The sequence below is a fragment of the Pseudophryne corroboree genome, chromosome 7, assembly GCF_028390025.1.
Source record: "Pseudophryne corroboree isolate aPseCor3 chromosome 7, aPseCor3.hap2, whole genome shotgun sequence".
NCBI lineage: Eukaryota > Metazoa > Chordata > Amphibia > Anura > Myobatrachidae > Pseudophryne > Pseudophryne corroboree.
In genome coordinates this window covers 333677941-333704272 of record NC_086450.1, presented here as the reverse complement: position 1 = coordinate 333704272, position 26332 = coordinate 333677941, and the positions used below count along the sequence as shown (strand labels likewise).

Here is a 26332-nt window from a genome sequence, read left to right as displayed (position 1 = left end):
GCTTTACAGCCCCTGACGGTGTCTGAGACGCCTGGGCAGGTACTAGCTGGTTTGCCGGCCGTCTCATGTCGTCAACTGATTTTTGTAATGTGCTGACATTATCACGTAATTCCATAAACAAAGCCATCCATTCCGGTGTCGACTCCCTGGGGGGTGACATCACCATTATCGGCAATTGCTCTGCCTCAACGCCAACATCGTCCTCATACATGTCGACACACACGTACCGACACACAGCAGACACACAGGGAATGCTCTTATCGAAGACAGGACCCCACTAGCCCTTTGGGGAGACAGAGGGAGAGTTTACCAGCACACACCCAAGCGCCATAATATATATGGGAACAACCCTATATAAGTGTTGTTCCTTATAGCCGCTTAAATATATAAAAATATCGCCAAAATATGCCCCCCCTCTCTGTTTTACCCTGTTTCTGTAGTGCAGTGCAGGGGAGAGTCCTGGGAGCCTTCCTCACAGCGGAGCTGAGCAGGAAAATGGCGCTGTGTGCTGAGGAGAATAAGCCCCGCCCCGCCCCCTATTCCGGCGGGCTTTTCTCCCGGAGTTTTATACATTTGGCATGGGTTAAATACATACATATAGCCTCAATGGCTATATGTGATGTATTCTTTTGCCATAAAAGGTATTATATATTGCTGCCCAGGGCGCCCCCAGCAGCGCCCTGCACCCTCCGTGACCGTCTGGTGTGAAGTGTGTGACAACAATGGCGCACAGCTGCAGTGCTGTGCGCTACCTTCATGAAGACTGAAGAGCCTTCTGCCGCCTGTTTCCGGACCTTCAATCTTCAGCATCTGTAAGGGGGGTCGGCGGCGCGGCTCCGGGACGAACCCCAGGGTGAGACCTGTGTTCCGACTCCCTCTGGAGCTAATGGTGTCCAGTAGCCTAAGAATCCAATCCATCCTGCACGCAGGTGAGTTGAAATTCTCTCCCCTAAGTCCCTCGATGCAGTGAGCCTGTTGCCAGCAGGACTCACTGAAAATAAAAAACCTAAAAAACTTTTTCTAAGCAGCTCTTTAGGAGAGCCACCTAGATTGCACCCTGCTCGGACGGGCACAAAAACCTAACTGAGGCTTGGAGGAGGGTCATAGGGGGAGGAGCCAGTACACACCACCTGATCCTAAAGCTTTATTTTTGTGCCCTGTCTCCTGCGGAGCCGCTATTCCCCATGGTCCTGACGGAGTCCCCAGCATCCACTTAGGACGTTAGAGAAACATGCACACAGTGTAACGTCAAAGCCCTGGGTTCAGAATCAAATGCATGACTCTAGCTCTATGAGGTAGCAATGCTAACCAGTGTTCTATAGTGCTGCTAGATCTAGTTTACACTTGGCAGATAGACCTACAAGGGGCCCAACTACGAAACAACACAAATTATAAATGCACTTCACATTTAAAAAGAGAAAATTACAAATACCTCCTATTTTAAAAAAGCCAGTCCCGATGAGGAGGCACATAGCATTTTTATCTTAAAGACATCCCTTGAATCTAGCTGGTACATTCTGTCCAAAGATTTCATAATGAAATGAAGCAATACATGTCAGGTTCAGCAATATTAATCATAAGTTGTGTACACACAGTGAGATATTGCCTTGCGATTTTGACTATATCGCAAGGAAAGTTAGTGCAAACCGCAAGGTGTTAGCCACCTTGCAATACCGTTTCGATCCCGATGCGCACTCCCACGTGATTGGTATTGCAAGGCTAGATAAGACTGTGCAGGCAAATCAATTTTGACTATCTAGTACAAAGTATAGTCAATTGGCACTTAGTCAAAATTGCACATAGCCAATATCCCAAGAACACATAGTCCATACCACATAGTCAGAATCGAAGATAGCCAAAATCTCACCGTGTGTATGCACCTTTAATCTCTCTCTCTCGCTGAAGTTGGGAAATACTAGCCAACCACACAGTGGGAGACCTCAGTGGCAATGGGTATCCAGTCTTTAGGTCGACCACTATCGGTCAACATACATTAGGTCAACATGGTCATTAGGTCGACACATGAAAAGGTCGACATGAGTTTTTCACTTTTTCTCTTACGTCCTAGAGGATGCTGGGGACTCCGTAAGGACCATGGGGATAGACGGGCTCCGCAGGAGACATGGGCACTTTAAGAAAGACTTTAGGTATGGGTGTGCACTGGCTCCTCCCTCCATGCCCCTCCTCCAGACCTCAGTTTACTACTGTGCCCAGAGGAGACTGGGTGCATTACAAGGAGCTCTCCTGAGTTTCCTGAAAGAAAGTATTGTGTTAGGTTTTTTATTTTCAGGGAGCCTGCTGGCAACAGACTCCCTGCATCGTGGGACTGAGGAGAGAGAAGCAGACCTACTTCTGTGAGTTTCAACGCTCTGCTTCTTAGGCTACTGGACACCATTAGCTCCAGAGGGAGTCGGAACACAGGTCTCACCCTGGAGTTCGTCCCGAAGCTGCGCCGCCGTCCTCCTCACAAAGCCGGAAGATAGAAGCCGGGTGAGTATGAGAAGAAGAAAGAAGACTTCAGGGGCGGCAGAAGACTTCAGATCTTCACTGAGGTAACGCACAGCAGTAAAGCTGTGCGCCATTGCTCCTACACAGCACACACAAACGGCAGTCACTGTAAGGGTGCAGGGCGCAGGGGGGGCGCCCTGGGCAGCAATATAACCTAATTTTCTGGCAAAAGTAGAGATATACAGCTAGGCACTGTATATATAAAGAGCCCCCGCCAGTTTTTTTATATATTTTAGCGGGACAGAAGACCGCCGCTAAGGGGGCGGAGTTTCTTCCTCAGCACTCACCAGCGCCATTTTCTCCACAGCACAGCGCTGAGAGGAAGCTCCCCGGACTCTCCCCTGCTTATCCACAGTGAAAGAGGGTTTTAAAGAAGGGGGGGGGCACATAATTTGGCGCAAAAATAAAGATTACAGCGCTATCTGGGTAAACATACAGTATTGTGTGTTTTTTCCTGGGTCATTAGCGCTGGGTGTGTACTGGCATACTCTCTGTCTCTCCAAAGGGCCTTGTGGGGGAACGGTCTTCAGATAAGAGGATTCCCTGAGTGTGTGGTGTGTTGGTACGCGCGTGTCGGCATGTCTGAGATAGAAGGCTCTCATAGGGAGGAGGTGGAGTAAATGACTGTGGTGTCTCCGTCGGCAACACCGACACCTGACTGGTTGGATATGTGGAATGTTTTAGTGCTAATGTGAATTTATTGCACGGAGTCTAGGGAATGTACAGGCGTCAAACTCTGCCTTTCCCCTATGTCACAGGGACCTCCGGGGTCTCAAAAGCGCCCACTATCCAAAATAGTAGACACTGACGCAGACACGGATTCTGACTCCAGTGTCGACTACGATGATGCAAAGTTACAGCCAGAATTGGCAAATAGTATTCAATACAGGTTGAGTATCCCTTATCCAAAACGCTTGGGACCAGAGGTATTTTGGATATCGGATTTTTCCGTATTTTGGAATAATTGCATACCATAATGAGATATCATGGCGATGGGACCCATGTCTAAGCACAGAATGCATTTATGTTTCATACACACCTTATACACACAGCTTGAAGGTAATTTTAGCCAATATTTTTAATAACTTTGTGCACTAAAAAAAGTTTGTGTACATTCACACAGTTCATTTATGTTTCATATACACACAGCCTGAAGTTCATTTAATACAATATTTTTAATAACTTTGTGTATTAAACAAAGTTTGAGTACATTGAGCCACAGAAAACAAAGATTTCACTATCTCACTCAAAAAAGTCTGTATTTCGGAATATTCCGTATTTCCGAATATTTGGATATGGGATACTCAACCTGTATATGATTATTGTAATAAAAGATATTTTGCATATCACAGAGAAACCCCCTGTCCCTGACACGAGGGTACACATGTATAGGGTAAAGAAACCTGAGGTAACCTTTCCCCCATCTCATGAACAAGTTATTGAAAAGGCTTGGGAATCTCCAGACAAGAAACTGCAGATTCCCAAAAGGATTCTTAGGGTGTATCCTTTCCCGACTAAGGACAGGATACGGTGAGAATCTTCCCCAAGGGGGAAAAAAAGTGCACGCTTATCCAAAAAGGTAAAGCTGCCATCCCAAGATATGGCTACCCTCAGGGATCCTGCTGATCGCAAACAGCAGGCTACCTTAAAGTCCATTTACACACATTCTAGTACCTTACTCAGACCGGCAATAATGTTGGCTGGAGTTTGTAGCGCTGTAGGTACCTTATCGACGGAAATTGATACCCTGGATAAGGGTACCGTTTCATTGACCCTGGGTCATATTAACGATGCTGTCTTATATATGAGAGATGCTCAAAGAGACATTGGCCTACTGGGTTCTAGAATCAACGCTATGTTGATTTCTGCTAGACGAGTCCTATGGACCCGGCAATGGACAGGTGATGCCGACTCAAAGAGGCATATGGAGGTTTTACCTTACAAGGGTGAGGAATTGTTTGGGGAAGGTCTCTCGGACCTGGTCTCCACAGCTACAGCTGGTAAATCAAATTTTTTGCCTTATATTCCCTCACAGCCTAAGAAAGCGTCACATTATCAAATGCAGTCCTTTCGATCACAAAGAAACAAGAAAGTACGAGGCCAGAGGTAAGGGCAGAGGAAAAAAAGCTGCACAACACAGCTAGTTCCCAGGAACAGAAGTCCTCCCTGGCCTCTACAAAATCCACCGCATGACGCAGGGGCTCCGCTAAAGGAGTCCGCCCCAGTGGGGGCACGTCTTCGAGTTTTCAGCCACATCTGGGTTCACTCACAGGTGGATCCCTGGGCAATAGAAATTGTTTCTCAGGGTTACAAGCTAGAATTCGAAGAGGTGCCTCCTCGCCGGTTTTTCAAATCGGCCCTACCAGCTTCTCCCCCGGAAAGGGAGATAGTGTTAAATGCAATTCACAAATTGTATCTTCAACAGGTGGTGGTCAAGGTTCCCCTGCTTCAACAAGATAGGGGATATTACTCAACCCTGTTTGTAGTCCCGAAACCGGACGGTTCGGTCAGACCCATTTTAAATGTAAAATCCCTGAACCTATACTTGAAAAGGTTCAAGTTCAAGATGGAATCGCTAAGAGCGGTCATCGCCAGCCTGGAAGGGGGGGATTTTATGGTATCTCTGGACATAAAGGATAAATACCTTCATGTTCCCATTTATCCACCTCATCAGGCGTACCTGAGATTTGCGGTACAGGATCGTCATTACCAATTTCAGACGTTGCCGTTTGGGCTTTCCACTGCCCCGAGGATTTTCACCAAGGTAATGGCGGAAATGATGGTGCTCCTGCACAAGCAAGGTGTCACAATTATCCCGTACTTGGACGATCTCCTCATAGAAGCGAGATCAAGAGAGCAGTTGCTGAACAGCGTCTCACTTTCACTGAAGGTGTTACAGCAACACGGCTGGATTCTCAATATCACGAAGTCGCAGTTGGTTCCTACGACTCGTCTGACCTTCTTGGGCATGATTCTGGATTCAGACCAGAAAAGGGTTTATCTTCCGATAGAAAAAGCTCAGGAACTCATGACTCTGGTCAGGAACCTATTGAAGCCAAAACAGCGGTCAGTGCATCACTGCACTGGAGTCCTGGGAAAGATGGTGGCATCATACGAAGCCATTCCCTTCGGCAGGTTCCATGCGAGGACTTTCCAATGGGACCTACTGGACAAGTGGTACGGGTCACATCTACAAATTCATCAGTTGATCAACCTGTCCCCCAGAGCCAGGGTATCTCTCCTGTGGTGGCTGCAGAGTGCTCACCTTCTAGAAGGCCGCAGGTTCGGCATTCAGGACTGGATCCTGGTGACCACGGACGCGAGCCTCCAAGGTTGGGGAGCAGTCACACAGGGAAGAAACTTCCAAGGTCTTTGGTCAAGTCAAGAGACTTGTCTTCACATCAACATCCTGGAACTGAGGGCCATATACAACGCCCTATGTCAAGCGGCCAACCAGTTCTGATCCAGTCAGACAACATCACCGCAGTGGCTCATGTAAACCGCCAAGGCGGCACAAGGAGCAGAGTGGCAATGGCGGAAGCCGCCAGGATTCTTCGCTGGGCGGAAAATCATGTAAGCACACTGTCAGCAGTGTTCATTCCGGGAGTGGACAACTGGGAAGCAGACTTCCTCAGCAGACACGACCTGCATCCAGGAGAGTGGGGACTTCATCAGGAAGTCTTCGCACAGATTGCAAGTCAGTGGGGACTGCCCCAGATAGACAGGAGGGCGTCCCGCCTCAACAAAAAGCTACAGAGGTATTGCGCCAGATCAAAAGACCCTCAAGCGGTAGCTGTAGACGCCCTAGTGACACCGTGGGTGTTCCAGTCGGTCTATGTGTTTCCTCCTCTTCCTCTCATACCCAAGGTGTTGAGAATAATAAGAAAAAGAGGAGTGAGAACAATTCTCATTGTTCCAGATTGGCCACGAAGGACCTGGTATCCGGATCTGCTGGAAATGCTCACAGAAGATCCGTGGCCTCTTCCTCTACGACAGGACCTGTTGCAACAGGGGCCCTGTCTGTTCCAAGACTTACCGCGGCTGCGTTTGACGGCATGCCGGTTGAACGCAGGATCCTAGCGGAAAAAGGTATTCCGGATGAGGTCATTCCTACGCTGATAAAGGCTAGGAAGGACGTGACAGCTAAACATTATCACCGTATATGGCGAAAATATGTTTCTTGGTGTGAGGTCAGGAATGCTCCTACGGAAGAATTCCATCTGGGCCGTTTCCTTCACTTCCTACAGACTGGAGTGAATTTGGGCCTAAAATTAGGCTCCATTAAGGTTCAGATTTCGGCCTTATCCATTTTCTTTCAAAAAGAATTGGCTTCTCCCCCAGAAGTACAGACTTTTGTGAAGGGAGTGCTGCATATTCAGCCTCCTTTTGTACCTCCGGTGGCGCCTTGGGACCTTAACGTGGTGTTGAGTTTCCTTAAGTCGCACTGGTTTGAACCACTTCAAACGGTGGAGTTAAAATAGCTCACTTGGAAGGTGGTCATGTTATTAGCCTTGCCTTCGGCTAGGCGAGTGTCGGAATTGGCGGCTTTGTCTCATAAAAGAACCTATCTGGTTTTCCATATGGATAGAGCGGAATTGCGGACCCGTCCTCAATTTTTGCCTAAGGTGGTGTCATCTTTTCATATGAACCAACCTATTGTGGTGCCTGTGGCTACGCGAGACTTGGAGGATTCCGAGTCCCTTGATGTAGTCAGGGCTTTGAAAATTTACGTGGCCAGTCAGAAAAAATAAGAATTTACTTACCGATAATTCTATTTCTCGGAGTCTCTCTATCGTCCTAGTGGATGCTGGGGTTCCTGAAAGGACCATGGGGATTATACCAAAGCTCCCAAACGGGCGGGAGAGTGCGGATGACTCTGCAGCACCGAATGAGAGAACTCCAGGTCCTCCTTAGCCAGAGTTACAAATTTGTAAAATTTTACAAACGTGTTCTCCCCTGACCACGTAGCTGCTCGGCAAAGTTGTAATGCCGAGACCCCTCGGGCAGCCGCCCAAGATGAGCCCACCTTCCCTGTGGAGTGGGCCTTTACAGATTTAGGCTGTGGCAGGCCTGCCACAGAATGTGCAAGTTGGATTGTGCTACAGACCCAACGAGCAATCGTCTGCTTAGACGCAGGAGCACCCATCTTGTTGGGTGCATACAATATAAACAACGAGTCAGATTTTCTGACTCCAGCTGTCCTTGCAATATATATTTTTAATGCTCTGACAACGTCCAGTAACTTGGAGTCCTCCAAGTCACTTGTAGCCGCAGGCACTACAATAGGCTGGTTCAGATGAAATGCTGACACCACCTTAGGGAGAAAATGCGGACGAGTCCGCAGTTCTGCCCTGTCCGAATGGAAAATCAGATATGGGCTTTTGTAAGATAAAGCTGCCAGTTCTGACACTCTCCTGGCCGAAGCCAGGGCTAGTAACATGGTCACTTTCCATGTGAGATATTTTAAATCCACCTTTTTTAGTGGTTCAAACCAATGAGATTTTAGAAATTCCAAAACCACATTGAGATCCCACGGTGCCACTGGAGGCACCACAGGAGGCTGTATATGCAGCACTCCCTTAACAAAAGTCTGGACTTCAGGAACTGAAGCCAATTCTTTTTGAAAGAAAATCGACAGGGCCGAAATTTGAACCTTAATAGATCCCAATTTGAGACCCATAGACAATCCTGATTGCAGGAAATGTAGGAATCGACCCAGTTGAAATTCCTCCGTCGGAGCACTCCGATCCTCGCACCACGCAACATATCTTCGCCAAATGCGGTGATAGTGTTGCACGGTTACTTCCTTCCTTGCTTTAATCAAAGTAGGAATGACTTCTTCCGGCATGCCTTTTTCCTTTAGGATCCGGCGTTCAACCGCCATGCCGTCAAACGCAGCCGCGGTAAGTCTTGAAACAGACAGGGACCCTGCTGAAGCAAGTCCCTCCTTAGAGGTAGAGGCCACGGATCTTCCGTGATCATCTCTTGAAGTTCCGGGTACCAAGTCCTTCTTGGCCAATCCGGAACCACTAGTATCGTTCTTACGCCTCTTTGCCGTATAATTCTCAATACTTTTGGTATGAGAGGCAGAGGAGGAAACACATACACCGACTGGTACACCCAAGGCGTTACCAGCGCGTCCACAGCTATTGCCTGCGGATCTCTTGACCTGGCGCAATACCTGTCCAGTTTTTTGTTGAGGCGAGACGCCATCATGTCCACCATTGGTCTTTCCCAACGGGTTACCAGCATGTGGAAGACTTCCGGATGAAGTCCCCACTCTCCCGGGTGAAGGTCGTGTCTGCTGAGGAAGTCTGCTTCCCAGTTGTCCACTCCCGGGATGAACACTGCTGACAGTGCTATCACATGATTCTCTGCCCAGCGAAGAATCCTTGCAGCTTCTGCCATTGCACTCCTGCTTCTTGTGCCGCCCTGTCTGTTCACATGGGCGACTGCCGTGATGTTGTCCGACTGGATCAACACCGGTTTTCCTTGAAGCAGAGGTTCTGCCTGGCTTAGAGCATTGTAGATTGCTCTTAGTTCCAGAATGTTTATGTGAAGAGACGTTTCCAGGCTCGTCCACACTCCCTGGAAGTTTCTTCCTTGTGTGACTGCTCCCCAGCCTCTCAGGCTGGCGTCCGTGGTCACCAGGATCCAATCCTGTATGCCGAATCTGCGGCCCTCCAATAGATGAGCACTCTGCAACCACCACAGAAGAGATACCCTTGTCCTTGGAGACAGGGTTATCCGCTGGTGCATCTGAAGATGCGACCCTGACCATTTGTCTAACAGATCCCTCTGGAAAATTCGTGCATGGAATCTGCCGAATGGAATTGCTTCGTAAGAAGCCACCATTTTTCCCAGGACTCTTGTGCATTGATGTACAGACACCTTTCCTGGTTTTAGGAGGTTCCTGACAAGCTCGGACAACTCCTTGGCTTTTTCCTCCGGGAGAAAAACCTTTTTCTGAACCGTGTCCAGAATCATCCCTAGGAACAGCAGACGCGTTGTCGGCATTAACTGGGATTTTGGAATATTCAGAATCCAGCCGTGTTGTTTTAGCACTTCTTGAGACAGTGCTAATCCCCTCTCTAGCTGTTCTCTGGACCTTGCCCTTATTAGGAGATCGTCCAAGTATGGGATAATTAATACGCCTTTTCTTCGAAGAAGAATCATCATCTCGGCCATTACCTTTGTAAAGACCCGAGGTGCCGTGGACAATCCGAACGGCAGCGTCTGAAACTGATAGTGACAGTTTTGTACAACGAACCTGAGGTACCCCTGGTGTGAGGGGTAAATTGGAACGTGGAGGTACGCATCCTTGATGTCCAAGGACACCATAAAGTCCCCTTCTTCCAGGTTCGCTATCACTGCTCTGAGTGACTCCATTTTGAACTTGAACTTCTTTATGTACAGGTTCAAGGACTTCAGATTTAGAATAGGTCTTACCGAGCCGTCCGGCTTCGGTACCACAAATAGAGTGGAATAATACCCCTTTCCCTGTTGTAGAAGAGGTACCTTGACTATCACCTGCTGAGAGTACAGCTTGTGAATGGCTTCCAAAACCGTCTCCCTTTCGGAGGGGGACGTTGGTAAAGCAGACTTCAGGAAACGGCGAGGCGGATCTGTCTCTAGTTCCAACCTGTACCCCTGAGATATTATCTGCAGGATCCAGGGATCTACCTGCGAGTGAGCCCACTGCGCGCTGAAATGCTTGAGACGACCGCCCACCGCCCCCGAGTCCGCTTGAGAAGCCCCAGCGTCATGCTGAGGCTTTTGTAGAAGCGGGGGAGGGCTTCTGTTCCTGGGAAGGAGCTGCCTGTTGGTGTCTCTTCCCCCTTCCTCTGCCTCGTGGCAGATATGAATATCCCTTTGCTCTCTTGTTTTTAAAGGAACGAAAGGACTGCGGTTGAAAAGTCGGTGTCTTTTTCTGTTGGGGAGTAGCTTGAGGTAAAAAGGTGGATTTCCCGGCTGTAGCCGTGGCCACCAAATCTGATAGACCGACTCCAAATAACTCCTCCCCTTTATACGGCAAAACTTCCATATGCCGTTTTGAGTCCGCATCGCCTGACCACTGTCGCGTCCATAAACTTCTTCTGGCCGAAATGGACATAGCACTTACCCGTGATGCCAGTGTGCAGATATCCCTCTGTGCATCACGCATATAAAGAAATGCATCCTTTATTTGCTCTAAAGACAGTAAAACATTGTCCCTATCCAGGGTATCAATATTTTCAATCAGGGACTCTGACCAAACTACTCCAGCGCTGCACATCCAGGCTGACGCTATAGCTGGTCGTAGTATAACACCTGTATGTGTGTATATACTTTTTTGGATATTTTCCATCCTCCTATCTGTTGGATCTTTAAGTGCGGCCGTCTCAGGAGAGGGTAACGCCACTTGTTTAGATAAGCGTGTGAGCGCCTTATCCACCCTAGGAGGTGTTTCCCAGCGCGCCCTAACCTCTGACGGGAAAGGGTATAAAGCTAATAACTTCTTTGAAATTAGCATCTTTTTATCGGGGGCAACCCACGCTTCATCACATACATCATTTAGTTCTTCTGATTCAGGAAAAACTATAGGTAGTTTTTTCACACCCCACATAATACCCTGTTTAGTGGTACCAGTAGTATCAGCTAAATGTAACGCCTCCTTCATTGCCAAAATCATATAACGTGTGGCCCTACTGGAAAATACGGTTGATTCGTCACCGTCGCCACTGGAATCAGTGCCTGTGTCTGGGTCTGTGTCGACCGACTGAGGCAAAGGGCGTTTTACAGCCCCTGACGGTGTTTGAGGCGCCTGGACAGGCACTAACTGATTGTCCGGCCGTCTCATGTCGACAAACGACTGCTTTAGCGTGTTGACACTATCCCGTAATTCCATAAATAAAGGCATCCATTCTGGTGTCGACCCCCTAGGAGGTGACATCCCCATATTTGGCAATTGCTCCGCCTCCACACCAATATCGTCCTCATACATGTCGACACCCACGTACCGACACACAGCAGACACACAGGGAATGCTCTTAACGAAGACAGGACCCCACTAGCCCTTTGGGGAGACAGAGGGAGAGTTTGCCAGCACACACCAAAAGCGCTATATATGACAGGGATAGCCTTATAATAAGTGCTCCCTGTATAGCTGCTTTTATAATATAATTTTTGCCACTATTTTGCCCCCCCTCTCTTGTTTTACCCTGTTTCTGTAGTGCAGTGCAGGGGAGAGACCTGGGAGCCGTCCTGACCAGCGGAGCTGTGTAAGGAAAATGGCGCTGTGTGCTGAGGAGATAGGCCCCGCCCCTTTTCCGGCGGGCTCGTCTCCCGCTCTTTAGTGTATTCTGGCAGGGGTTAAATATCTCCATATAGCCCCGGAGGCTATATGTGAGGTATTTTTTAGCCAAATAGGTTTTCATTTGCCTCCCAGGGCGCTCCCCTCCCAGCGCCCTGCACCCTCAGTGACTGCCGTGTGAAGTGTGCTGAGAGGAAAATGGCGCACAGCTGCAGTGCTGTGCGCTACCTTTAGAAGACTGAGGAGTCTTCTGCCGCCGATTCTGGACCTCTTCATGTTTCAGCATCTGCAAGGGGGCCGGCGGCGAGGCTCCGGTGACCATCCAGGCTGTACCTGTGATCGTCCCTCTGGAGCTGATGTCCAGTAGCCAAGAAGCCAATCCATCCTGCACGCAGGTGAGTTCACTTCTTCTCCCCTAAGTCCCTCGTTGCAGTGATCCTGTTGCCAGCAGGACTCACTGTAAAATAAAAAACCTAAGCTAAACTTTCTCTAAGCAGCTCTTTAGGAGAGCCACCTAGATTGCACCCTTCTCGGCCGGGCACAAAAATCTAACTGGCTTGGAGGAGGGTCATAGGGGGAGGAGCCAGTGCACACCACCTGATCGGAAAGTTTTACTTTTGTGCCCTGTCTCCTGCGGAGCCGCTATTCCCCATGGTCCTTTCAGGAACCCCAGCATCCACTAGGACGATAGAGAAACAGAAGCACTGTTTGTCCTATATGCAGCCAAAAAGGTTGGCGCTCCTGCTTCAAAGCAGACTATTGCTCGCTGGATCTGTAACACGATTCAGCAGGCGCATTCTACGGCTGGATTGCCGTTACCAAAATCGGTTAAGGCCCATTCCACTAGGAAGGTGGGCTCGTCTTGGGCAGCTGCCCGAGGGGTCTCGGCACTACAACTATGCCGAGCTGCTACTTGGTGGGGGTTCAAACACCTTTGCAAAATTCTATAAGTTTGATACCCTGGCTGAGGAGGACCTCCTGTTTGCTCAATCGGTGCTGCAGAGTCATCCGCACTCTCTCGCCCGTTTGGGAGCTTTGGTATAATCCCCATGGTCCTTACGGAGTCCCCAGCATCCTCTAGGACATAAGAGAAAATAAGATTTTAAACCTACCGGTAAATCTTTTTCTCGTAGTCCGTAGAGGATGCTGGGCGCCCGTCCCAAGTGCGGACTACTTCTGCAAGACTTGTATATAGTTTTGCTTACATAAGGGTTATGTGATAGTTTTCATCGGTCTTGGACTGATGCTATGTTGTTTTCATACTGTTAACTGGTTAGTATATCGCAAGTTATACGGTGTGATTGGTGTGGCTGGTATGAATCTTGCCCTTGGATTAACAAAAATCCTTTCCTCGTACTGTCCGTCTCCTCTGGGCACAGTTTATCTAACTGAGGTCTGGAGGAGGGGCATGGAGGGAGGAGCCAGTGCACACCCATACCTAAAGTCTTTCTTAAAGTGCCCATGTCTCCTGCGGAGCCCGTCTATCCCCATGGTCCTTACGGAGTCCCCATCATCCTCTACGGACTACGAGAAAAAGATTTACCGGTAGGTTTAAAATCTTATTTTTTATATTTTGGACTTTTTCATACTTTACGATCCATGGGGACTACGATTCGGAATAGCTACCTGTGCCGGGCGAGGCGGTAGCGGATCGAGGCACCTTGCCTGAAGCATGGCAAGCGAAGTGAGCCATGCGAGGGAACACGGTGCACTAATTGGGGTTCCCGGTCATTTTACGAAGAAAACGACACCAAAAACAAACAACCCTCATGTCGACCTAATGACCGTATCGGCCTATTTCGGGTGTCGACCTAGTCACTGTCGGCTAATAGTGGTCGACCTAGTTACTGTCGACTCAACGATCCACACCCATGGCAGTGAGCTGGAGAGTTACATGGGCCCATATAAGATGTTTGTCACACAATAATATACATACATACATACATACATACTGTCATTTGGTGTTGTTACAGCCAGTTCCCTTTGCTGTACATATAAGAAACCTTTAGGTCCAAATACGTGTGTGGATTGGTTTGTTAATTCTTTGGCTCGCTCCTAGTGAATACAAAATAATAAAAAGATTTTATTATATATAAATAGCAAAACAATATATATAGCTTTTGCAAACAAGTTTGGTTAATGACATTAGGGGGTATCCAATTACTCACGGTCATTGACCGCTGGTAATTGCTAGCTGTGGGCTAATTAGCCCTGATAAATTGGAGCGAGCCGCATCTTATTTGGGATTTTGTTTCAGCTGACTCAGGCAGGCGAAATCAAACCCCCGAAAGCAGCTCTGTTTCCTGCAAAAATGGGGCTGCGGCTTTTTACGGGCTATCTAATTGGAGAGCCTGCAAAAAATAAATCGGTGAAACATCAGGAAAAAAAATTACGAAAAACGTAAGTTTTTCGCTCCCGATGTTTACCGCAGGTAATTGGATACCCCCATTGTGTTTATCTTTGACGTTGAATATTAATATGCACAAATATTTTCTACCATTGTATTCAAGTACATAAGAACAAGCAGAGGCTGCTCTGTGTGAGCGAGATATAAAACACAATCTTTATATATTCTGTTAAAGAACAAATTTTCCTGTGAAATAATCCTTAAAACCAGAGAAATAAGAAACATACTAAACCCCACGGCTAATTGAATATGCCCCAAAAGTGTAATAAAATGTATTGTGCTCTTATCTATGGTTTTTGTATTAATCGTATCCTCTTGATTTGAGCTTTATTCATTACACGTATCTGTATCCTTTTTACTTTATCCCAAACAAATTAACATCATAAATTGTCATAAAGCAGAAAAGCTTTTCTCTACTATATTCTGAGAAGAGTTCAAATTAACTAGTTTACAATCCTCTAATAATAGAAATAATTAGGGGACTATAAATCTCAGTGTCAAAGAGCTTTGGTTTTTCAGCTTCCTAGAGTTATTGTTGATGAATACAGAATTTTAATAATGAGAATCAGGGAGAGTACCCAAATAGTAAAATGATAATTTGGTCAGAAGAGATTAGACTCAAGGATAATAGCACAGTTATACACTGCAGCAATCTTAGCATATGTTTTGGTAACATATTAGTATAATCCTGTGTCTAGAATAGGGACTACTACAATGCACTGGACAGTATGAACTATTACACCCGCATACAGTGGAGACTGACAGTACATCTTAACGGGCTGTGGATGAAATGTCGTCTGTCTGGATGCCGGCGGTCAGGAGACCGACAGCGGCATCCTGACAGTCAAAATCCCAACAGGGGTCGGCAAGTAGTCTAACCCTTCCCCTACCTCAAACTTTTAGGTGTCTAACCCCAACTGACCTGATCGCTGGGCTGCTAACTGCTAATTTTGCAGTCCTGCGATCAGATAGTCGCCGCCTCCAAGGGGAATGTAAATTCGCCATACAAGTGTGCGATCCTATGTGTGCGCTGAGCTGCTAAAATCCACATTGTGCAGTCTCTGCGCAGCCCAGGACTTACTCCTCCAGTGCGATCACATCAGGCTGATTGGGTCCGGAGCTGACATAACACACACCCTCCCTGAAAACGCTTGGGCACACCTGCATTTTTCCCGTACACTCCCAGTAATTGGTCAGTTACCACCCAAAAATGGCCTCCTCCTGTCAATCACCTTGCGACCACTCATGCTTTCGGATGTTTTTGCACCATCCCGTCGCTGACTGGCGATGCCCTTTGTTGTCCGACGCGCGTGCGCATTGTGGTGCATACGCAGTTACTACCTGATCGGCCACTGTGCAAAAACATACAGCAGCGATCAGGTCTGAATCACCCCCTATGTTACCAGGAGGAAACCCACACAAGCATGGGGAGAATATACAAACTCCACACAGTTAGGACCATGGTAGGAATCAAAGCGGACAATACAAAAAAAAATGGAAAAAAGCTGTAGTGTAAAAAATATACAGTAGTGACAAGAAGCGTCAGATTAATTCAATATTCTACAGCCATTCAACAGTAAGAAGCCATATCCATTACCCAGAGTGTAAAATTAGCTCTGCTATGTGTGTGCACATTTAGCATGGTCACAAAGCACATAAACGATCTGTTAGAATGTTGTAATCATATCTGAAGCCATATGTATATACATACTTTTAGATTATAGTAAGAACTCGTTCAGCTATACATAATAATAATATCAATAAAATAACTGTATTTGCAACTTAACAAAACGATTTTGAGACCAGCCAGCATTATAAGTGAAACCTAAATGTATGGCTAACTATACTGCAAGTATTGCTTTGTTACAGATGTGTGCACGTACATCTAATGTGTATAAGCCATAAAACGCCCAGGACCATTGAGACTTAGGGATGGGTAGTGTCTTTTTTTTTTATTTTATTTTTTATATATTTAGCATTTTATTCGCATCGCAGATAAGGGAACCACCACTCAAAGTGCACTGCTGTACAGATGCTGGGCTGAGAATTGGACCGCTTCTTACACAGATTCAGAATCATCTGCATCAAGATACAGATATGTCCTAATACAACATGCTGAATAAGACCCCTGGTGCAAATGAGCCCCACTGAGTACCAAGAGTCTTTTTCATCCAATTTGGCCTGTTAAGTCGCAACACGTTGACAAAGTCGCACAATGGAATGTGGAGTGAAAAAAAGATGCGGCCACCGCATCATAGCACTTCATATACAGAGTCGCACACAGATATTCAAGTGCCGCATATCAAATTAATCAGTGCGGTGTAATTGCATTTCACAGCGAATAAGACACAAATTCAGGGCGAAAAATACACTCTCTGTTGAAGCAGGGTGGCACGGGACCCGGAGCCTAATTCACACCTGATCGCTAGCAAGCGATTTTTGCACTAGTGCTATCAGATAGTCACCGCCTACAGGGGGAGTGTATTTTAGCTGTGCAAGTGTGCGAACGCAGGCATAGCAGAGCTGTACAAACTGATTTTGTGCAGTCTCTGCGCAGCCCAGGACTTACTCAGCCGCTGCGATCACATCAGCCTTTCCGGGACCGGAATTGACGTCAGGAATCCTCCCGGCTAACGCATGGACACGCCTGTGATTTTCCAACCACTCCCTGAAAACCCACAAACACCTTCTTCCTGTCAATCTCCTTGTGATCGCCTGTGCGAACAGATCCGTCGCACAAACCCATCGTTGAGCGGCGATCCGCTTTGTACACGTACAACACGCCTGCGCATTGCGGTGCATACGCATGCGCAGTTTGGACCTGATCACCCGCTGTGCAAAAACGCACAGCAGCGAACAGGTCTGACATACACCCTTGGTGCACCAAGGACTGTATATCGTGAATGCAGCAAAGTGAATGAGGGCACATCTGTATATAAATGTTCCACTTTATTTTGATTATTGTAATCCAGTTTTGTCGCTCCTAATGAGACCAGTGTTCTCCCCAGAAAATGTTTCCAGCCGGGTGGCATCAAGAAGTAGCCGGGTAGGGACCTTCAGAATAAAAAATTTTTTAAATCATGACCATATTGATTTAAACTTGAGATTTTATATATTAATTCTCCTCCTCTTCTTAGAGGCCCAGTCGTCTGCAGCTTTTTCATAATCAAAGTCTGCAGGATGTGGTCCCTCTAGTGAAATAAGCATCTGGTTATTTAGGATGCTCTGCTTCACCCGGTTCCCTAGACAGGTTTTAATTTGTTTTAGAGTAAAAAGTCTTCTTTCACATTCAGCTGTGCTTACAGGTATGGTCAGTCCAATAGCAGCTAGTTTTGCTAAATTTGGAGAAGATTCTCTGGGCTCAGATGTCGTTGAAATTTTCAGCATAATTTGTTTAGAATCTAGATTTTTTGTAAGACTGTAGTTCAAACAATTTTGATGCAACAGCCCACTCTAATTCAGTATTTTCATAATTTAAGATTGCGGGATTTCCATTTTTAGAATAATGCTCAAAAAGAATATCACAAGCCTTATTTTGATCATGGCTTCCTGTATTGAAAAGTCTTGAAAAACAGGATATGATTAGCATATCTGGAAATCTTGCTTCTAGGTGGTTAATAACTGTGTCTATGTATTTACCATAGATATTTTCTTAAAAGCAGTAGCATTAGCATCGGAACAGTTTACTCGAAGGTCTGACCATTCACCAGCCACTTGTCGATGGAGGTTTTTAAAATGAGTAGCTTTCAGTTCCATGATGCATAGTTTTGTAGCTTTTAAGATAGGGTCTATTTCTGTTACAATAACAGTTTGCCTTTGCCAAACTTTAGACAACTAAATACGGATACGGCCGACGGGCGACCCGGCGGCGGGGGGCAAGCAGGCTTTCCACCCGGGGCGCCACCATCCCGAGGGCGCCGCCACCGTGGCAAGATCCTCTACTGGTGCCTGACATCATCGCGCACCTCACTGCACCAGTAGAGGATCTTGCCCCATTGGCGGCGCCCTCGGGATGGTGGCGCCCCGGGCAAAAAGCCTGGCATTATGGAAGCGGCTATAGACGCTAGAGGTCATAACTTGACCTCTAGTGTCTGTGCGGTGTTATGGGAGAGACGTCATGACTTCTCTCCCATAGATACGAGGAGCGGCGGCGGCCGGAGACGGAGGACAGTAGCGGTCGGGAAGCAGGAGCAGGTATTTTTTTTCTTTATTTTTTTTTTTTTCATTTTTTTTTGTAAACGGCGCTACTAGGGGCATTAATACAGGGGGCACAGTACTGGGGGCACAACTAATGGAGCAAAACTACTGGAGGCACAACTACTAGGTGCACAGCTGCAGGAGGCAAAATGGTGACCACGTCCCTTCCCCATCAAGCCACGCCCCTATTTTTACCACATGCCTACTAACCCTGTTTTGCCTGTCGGGGGGGGGGGGGGGTTTCAAGGAAACTTTCGCCCTGGGCGCCACGAGGTCTAGAACCGGCCCTGTACAACCCATAGCCTTACAGTGCTCAAATAAATTTACATACAATCTAGTATGTGGTAGTTCGTTTTTTGCCAACCAATACATAGTTCTTAAGACTCCCACAAAAGAATCTCTCTGCAAGTTAATCAAAACTCAAGTGGATCGTTCAATTTCTCCTATCCCAGTTTCTTCAAAAACACATTTCTGAAGTATATTTGAACACGAATCAGTGTGTAATTTACTTTGCTCATGGGCCCTCATTCCGAGTTGTTCGCTCGCAAGCTGCTTTTAGCAGCATTGCACACGCTAAGCCGCCGCCTACTGGGAGTGAATCTTAGCTTATCAAAATTGCGAACGAAAGATTCGCAATATTGCGAAAAGACTTCTCTGTGCAGTTTCTGAGTAGCTCGAGACTTACTCAGCCAGTGCGATCAGTTCAGTGCTTGTCGTTCCTGGTTTGACGCCACAAACACACCCAGCGTTCGCTCAGACACTCCTCCGTTTCTCCAGCCACTCCCGCGTTTTTCCCAGAAACGGTAGCGTTTTTTCAAACACTCCCATAAAACGGCCTGTTTCCGCCCAGAAACACCCACTTCCTGTGAATCACATTACGATCACCAGAACGAAGAAAAAACCTCGTAATGCCGTGAGTAAAATACCTAACTGCATAGCAAATTTACTTGGCGCAGTCGCACTGCGGACATTGCGCATGGGCGACTAATCGCTCCGTTGCGGAAAAAAAATAACGAGCGAACAACTCGGAATGACCCCCATGGTCAATTATACTTTCTTTTCGGAGTCTTTTGCAAGGAATAGTCACCCAAGTCACTTTCTTATTTGTGGCTATTCTCTTTCCATATTTTATACAAGTGGAATACATCATTCCATTATCTTCTACCTGTTTTACACTAGTCGGTTTACTTCGGATGTGCAATGTTTACAGTTACATTTTTAATGTGAAAGACTGTGATTCAGAAGGTGGACTGGCCTCATCTGCAGTATCCTTGTTGGAAATCTCTTCCGCTGTGGTGTTCATATTTTGTTTTTCTTCTTTTTTTTTTTTTAAATTAAGATTTTTGTTTTCAGATTTAAATTTTTACTCATTATGAGTACCAGGTGACTAGACAAGTATGTATTTTTTTTTTTTTAACAGCTCCCAAATACTGTCCTCACTTGGTGTTATAGCACCACAATTGTTTTTCAAAAAGCTCCCAAATACTATCCACACTAGTTGGCACCACAATTAATTTTCAAACAGCTTTCAGATACTGCCCCACTTGCTGGCACAATTATTTTTTTAAACAGCTTCTCAGAATATTGGCTGCCCCCTAAACTGCTCTCAGAAAAAATAAGATTTTACTCACCGGTAAATCTATTTCTCGTAGTCCGTAGTGGATGCTGGGACTCCGTAAGGACCATGGGGAATAGCGGCTCCGCAGGAGACTGGGCACAACTAAAGAAAGCTTTAGGACTACCTGGTGTGCACTGGCTCCTCCCACTATGACCCTCCTCCAGACCTCAGTTAGGATACTGTGCCCGGAAGAGCTGACACAATAAGGAAGGATTTTGAATCCCGGGTAAGACTCATACCAGCCACACCAATCACACCGTATAACTCGTGATACTATACCCAGTTAACAGTATGAAATATAACTGAGCCTCTCAACAGATGGCTCAACAATAACCCTTTAGTTAGGCAATAACTATAAACAAGTATTGCAGACAATCCGCACTTGGGATGGGCGCCCAGCATCCACTACGGACTACGAGAAATAGATTTACCGGTGAGTAAAATCTTATTTTCTCTGACGTCCTAAGTGGATGCTGGGACTCCGTAAGGACCATGGGGATTATACCAAAGCTCCCAAACGGGCGGGTGAGAGCGGATGACTCTGCAGCACCGAATGAGCAAACTCTAGGTCCTCCTCAGCCAGGGTATCAAACTTGTAGACTCTTGCAAAAGTGTTTGAACCCGACCAAGTAACAGCTCGGCAAATTTGTAAAGCCGAGACCCCTCGGGCAGCCGCCCAAGAAGAGCCCACTTTCCTCGTGGAATGGGCTTTTACAGATTTAGGGTGCGGCAGTCCAGCCGCAGAATGTGCAAGTTGAATCGTGCTACAGATCCAGCGAGCAATAGTCTGCTTAGAAGCAGGAGCACCCAGCTTGTTGGGTGCATACAGGATAAATAGCGAGTCAGTTTTCCTGACTCCAGCCGTCCTGGAACTTGGAATCCTCCAAGTCCCAAGTAGCCGCAGGCACCACAATAGGTTGGTTCACATGAAAAACTGATACCACCTTAGGAAGGAATTGGGAACGAGTCCTCAATTCCGCCCTATCCATATAAAAAAAAATCAGATAAGGGCTTTTGCATGACAAAGCCGCCAATTCTGATACACGACTGGCCGACGCCAAGGCCAACAGCATGACCACTTTCCACGTGAGGTATTTTAGCTCCACGGATTTAATTTTAGGCCCATAGTCACCCCTGACTGTAGGAAGTGCAGAAATCGACCTAGCTGAAATTCCTCCGTTGGGGCCTTCCTGGCCTCACAGCACGCAACATATTTCCGCCATATGCGGTGATAATGGTTTGCGTTCACTTCTTTCATAGCTTTAATTAGCGTAGGGATAACTTCCTCCGGAATGCCCTTTTCCTTCAGGATCCGGCGTTCAACCGCCATGCCGTCAAACGCAGCCGCGGTACGTCTTGGAACAGACAGGCCCCCTGCTGCAGCAGGTCCTGTCTGAGCGGCAGAGGCCATGGGTCCTCTGAGATCATTTCTTGGAGTTCTGGGTACCAAGCTCTTCTTGGCGAATCCGGAACAATGAGTATAGTTCTTACTCCTCTCCTTCTTATTATTCTCATTACCCTGGGTATGAGAGGCAGAGAAGGGAACACATACACCGACTGGTACACCCACGGTGTTACCAGAGCGTCCACAGCTATCGCCTGAGGGTCCCTTGACCTGGCGCAATATCTTTTTAGCTTTTTTGTTGAGGCGGGACGCCATCATGTCCACCTGTGGCCTTTCCCAACGGTGTACAATAATTTGGAAGACTTCTGGATGAAGTCCCCACTCTCCCGGGTGGAGGTCGTGTCTGCTGAGAAAGTCTGCTTCCCAGTTGTCCACTCCGGGAATGAACACTGCTGACAGTGCTAACACATGATTTTCCGCCCATCGGAGAATCCTTGTGGCTTCTGCCATCGCCATCCTGCTTCTTGTGCCGCCCTGTCGGTTTACATGAGCGACCGCCGTGATGTTGTCTGACTGGATCAGCACCGGCCGGTGTTGAAGCAGGGGTCTAGCCTGACTTAGGGCATTGTAAATGGCCCTTAGTTCCAGAATATTTATGTGTAGGGAAGACTCCTGACTTTCCTTGGAAGTTTCTTCCCTGTGTGACTGCCCCCCAGCCTCGAAGGCTGGCATCCGTGGTCACCAGGACCCAGTCCTGTATGCCGAATCTGCGGCCCTCTCGAAGATGAGCACTCTGCAGCCACCACAACAGCGACACCCTGGCCCTTGGAGACAGGGTTATCCGCCGATGCATCTGAAGATGCGACCCGGACCACTTGTCCAACAGATCCCACTGGAAGGTCCTTGCATGGAACCTGCCGAATGGAATTTCTTTGTAAGAAGCTACCATCTTTTCCAGGGCTCGCGTGCATTGATGCACCGACACCTGTATTTGTATTAGGATGTCTCTGTCTAGAGACGACAACTCCTTGGACTTCTCCTCCGGAAGAAACCCTTTTTTCTTGTTCTGTGTCCAGAACCATACCCAGGAACAGTAGACGCGTCGTAGGAACCAGCTGCGACTTTGGAATATTCAGAATCCAGCCGTGCTGTTGTAGCACTTCCCGAGATAGTGCTACTCCGACGAACAACTGCTCCATGGACCTCGTCTTTATAAGGAGATCGTCCAAGTACGGGATAATTATTTCGGCCATTACCTTGGTAAATACCCTCGGTGCCGGGGACAGACCCACGGCAACGTCTGGAATTGGTAATGACAATCCTGTACCACAATTTTGAGGTACTTCTGGTGAGGAGGGTAAATAGGGACATGCAGGTAAGCATCCTTGATGTCCAGTGATACCATGAAATTCTCCAGGCTTGCAATAATCACCCTGAGCGATTCCATTTTGAAATTGAACCTTCGTATATAAGTGTTCAAGGATTTCAATTTTAGAATGGGTCTCACCGAACCGTCTGGTTTCGGTACCCCAAACATTTTGGAATAGTAACCCCGGCCTTGTTAAAGGAGGGGTACCTTGATTTCACCTGCTGGAAGTACAGCTTGTGAATTGCCGCCAGTACTACCTCCCTTTCTCCGAGGGCAGCAGGCAAGGCTGATGTGAGGTAACGGCGAGGGGGAGTCGCCTCGAACTCCAGCTTGTATCCCTGTGATACTACTTGCAGAACCCAGGGATCCACCTGTGGGCAAGCCCACTGGTCCCTGAAGTTCCCGAGACGCGCCCCCAACGCACTTGTCTCCACCTGTGGAGCCCCAGCGTCATGCGGTGGACTCAGAGGAAGCGGGGGAAGATTTTTGATCCTGGGAACTGGCTGTCTGGTGCAGCTTTTTCCTTCTTCCCTTGTCTCTGTGCAGAAAGGAAGCGCCTTTGACCCGCTTGCTTTTCTGAAGCCGAAAGGACTGTACCTGAAAATACGGTGCTTTCTTAGGCTGTGAGGAAACCGGAGGTAAAAAAATTTCTTCCTAGCTGTTGCTGTGGATACGAGGTCCCAGAGACCATCCCCAAACAATTCCTCCATGTGCCTTTTAAAGTCGGCATCACCTGTCCACTGTCGGGTCTCTAATACCCTCCTGGCAGAATGGACATTGCCTTAATTCTGGATGCCAGCCGGCAAATATCCCTCTGTGCATCCCTCATATATAAGACGACGTCTTTAATATGCACTATGTTAGCTAAATATTATCTCTGTCTAGGGTATTAATATTATCTGACAGGGTATCAGACCACGCTGCAGCAGCACTATTCATGCTGAGGCAATTGCAGGTCTCAGTATAGTACCTGAGTGTGTATATACAGACTTCAGGATAGCCTCCTGCTTTTTATCAGCAGGCTCCTTCAAAGAGGCCGTATCCTAAGACGGCAGTGCCACCTTTTTTGACAAACGTGTGAGCGCCTTATCCACCCTAGGGGATATCTCCCAACGTGACCTATCCTCTGGCGGGAAAGGGTACGCCATCAGTAACTTTTTAAAAATTACCAGTTTCTTATCGGGGGAACCCACGCTTCTTTACACACTTCATTCACTCATCTGATGGGGGAACAAAACACTGGCTGCTTTTTCTCCCCAAACATAAAACCCCTTTTATGTGGTACTTGGGTTCATGTCAGAAATGTGTAACATATTTTTCATTGCCGAGATCATGCAACGGATGTTCTTAGTGGATTGTGTATATGTCTCAATCTCGTCGACACTGGAGTCAGACTCCGTGTCAACATCTGTGTCTGCCATCTGAGGTAACGGGCGTTTTTTGAGCCCCTGATGGCCTTTGAGACGCCTGGGCAGGCGCGGGCTGAGAAGCCGGCTGTCCCACAGCTGTTACGTCATCCAGCCTTTTATGTAAGGAGTTGACATTGTCGGTTAATACCTTCCACCTATCCATCCACTCTGATGTCGGCCCCACAGGGGGCGACATCCCATTTATCGGCCTCTGCTCCGCCTCCACGTAACCTTCCTCATCCAACATGTCGACACAGCCGTACCGACACACCGCACACACACAGGGAATGCTCTGACTGAGGACAGGACCCCACAAAGTCCTTTGGGGAGACAGAGAGAGAGTATGCCAGCACACACCAGAGCGCTATATAATGCAGGGATTAACACTATAACTGAGTGATTTTTCCCCCAATAGCTGCTTGTATACACATATTGCGCCTAAATTTAGTGCCCCCCCTCTCTTTTTAACCCTTTGAGCCTGAAAACTACAGGGGAGAGTCTGGGGAGCTGTCTTCCAGCTGCACTGTGAAGAAAAAATGGTGCCAGTGTGCTGAGGGAGATAGCCCCGCCCCTTTTTCGGCGGACTTTTCTCCCGTTTTTTTCATGGATTCTGGCAGGGGTATTTATCACATATATAGCCTCTGGGACTATATATTGTGATTTTTTTGCCAGCCAAGGTATTCATATTGCTGCTCAGGGCGCCCCCCCCCCCCAGCGCCCTGCACCCATCAGTGACCGGAGTGTGAGGTGTGCATGAGGAGCAATGGCGCACAGCTGCAGTGCTGTGCGCTACCTTGTTGAAGACCGAAGTCTTCTGCCGCCGATTTCCAGGACCATCTTCATGCTTCTGGCTCTGTAAGGGGGACGGCGGCGCGGCTCCGGGACCGAACGATCGAGGTCGGGTCCTGTGTTCGATCCCTCTGGAGCTAATGGTGTCCAGTAGCCTAAGAAGCCCAAACTATCTCCAGTCAGGAAGGTTCGCTTCTTCTCCCCTTAGTCCCTCGTAGCAGTGAGTCTGTTGCCAGCAGATCTCACTGGAAATAATAAACCTAACATATACTTTCTTTTCTAGGAGCTTAGGAGAGCCCCTAGTGTGCATCCAGCTCAGCCGGGCACAAGATTCTAACTGAGGTCTGGAGGAGGGTCATAGTGGGAGGAGCCAGTGCACACCAGGTAGTCCTAAAGCTTTCTTTAGTTGTGCCCAGTCTCCTGCGGAGCCACTATTCCCCATGGTCCTTACGGAGTCCCAGCATCCACTTAGGACGTCAGAGAAATAAAGAAGAGATGACTTTGCTCCACTTGCTGGCACAATTGTTTTTTTAATGGTCTTTCAGATACTGGTACAATTGTTTTTTAAACAGCTTTTCAGAACGGGATCCCGGCGGTCGAAATACCGACGGTGGAATCCCGACCAGCACAATCCCGACATATTCTACCTCCGTGGGTGTCCACGACACCCATAGAGGGAGAATATAATAGTGTGGCAAGCGAAGCGAGCCCGCAAGGGGCCGCGGTCTACTCGCCACCCCTGTCGGGACTGTGTGGTCGGGATTCCGGCGTCGGGATTTCAACCGCCGGGATCCTGTCCAGTGGGATTTAGTACTGATCCCTTCAGAACACTGACTGCCCCCACAAACACCTCTCAGATAAACAGCAGAGCTCTTTGCCCCCACTTGCTGGTTAAATTGTTTTTTTAAACAGCTTTTTAGAACACTAACTGCCCCCACAAACAGCTCTCAGATACTTCAAGTCTTTGCCCCCACTTGCTAGCTCCACAAAATTGTTTTTATACAACACAGTGATAAGGAACAGAGAGCGGACGCTGGATGTCCACTCTCTTCAATATGCTCAGGTGTCTGTTCTTCCTTTTAAGTAGCGGGAGGGATCTCTGCCCTCCGTCAACGTCACAGTGTGCGTGTCCCCAGATGCCAGATGGAGCGCTTAGCGCTGTCATTCACCCGGTACCCTCTTCAAAGTTGACATGTTTCCGGCAGAGCTGGACGGAGCTCCGAATGTGACATAGTCTTCAGTCACATCCAGAGCTCCGTCCAGCATCCCTTTCCTCTGGAAACACGTTAACTTTGGAGAGGGTGTCGGCCGAACAACAGGGGACGCACACATTACAGGGGCTGTGGGATCGAATGACCACCTCAGAAAACCCTTTAGCCCTCAAGATGGAAGCTTCAA

General features: G+C 47.7%; 1 protein-coding gene across 2 annotated transcripts in view; it reads right to left on the bottom strand.

Moving 5' to 3' along the window:
* The window catches only part of NTAN1 (N-terminal asparagine amidase), a 222802-nt gene that overhangs the window by 170341 nt on the left and 26129 nt on the right, over positions 1–26332 (bottom strand). For both annotated transcript variants that reach the window (XM_063934359.1, XM_063934358.1), the window contains exon 2: positions 13753–13855. In XM_063934359.1, coding sequence (XP_063790429.1) covers positions 13753–13855 — 103 coding nt within the window. The remainder of the gene's footprint in view (positions 1–13752; positions 13856–26332) is intronic.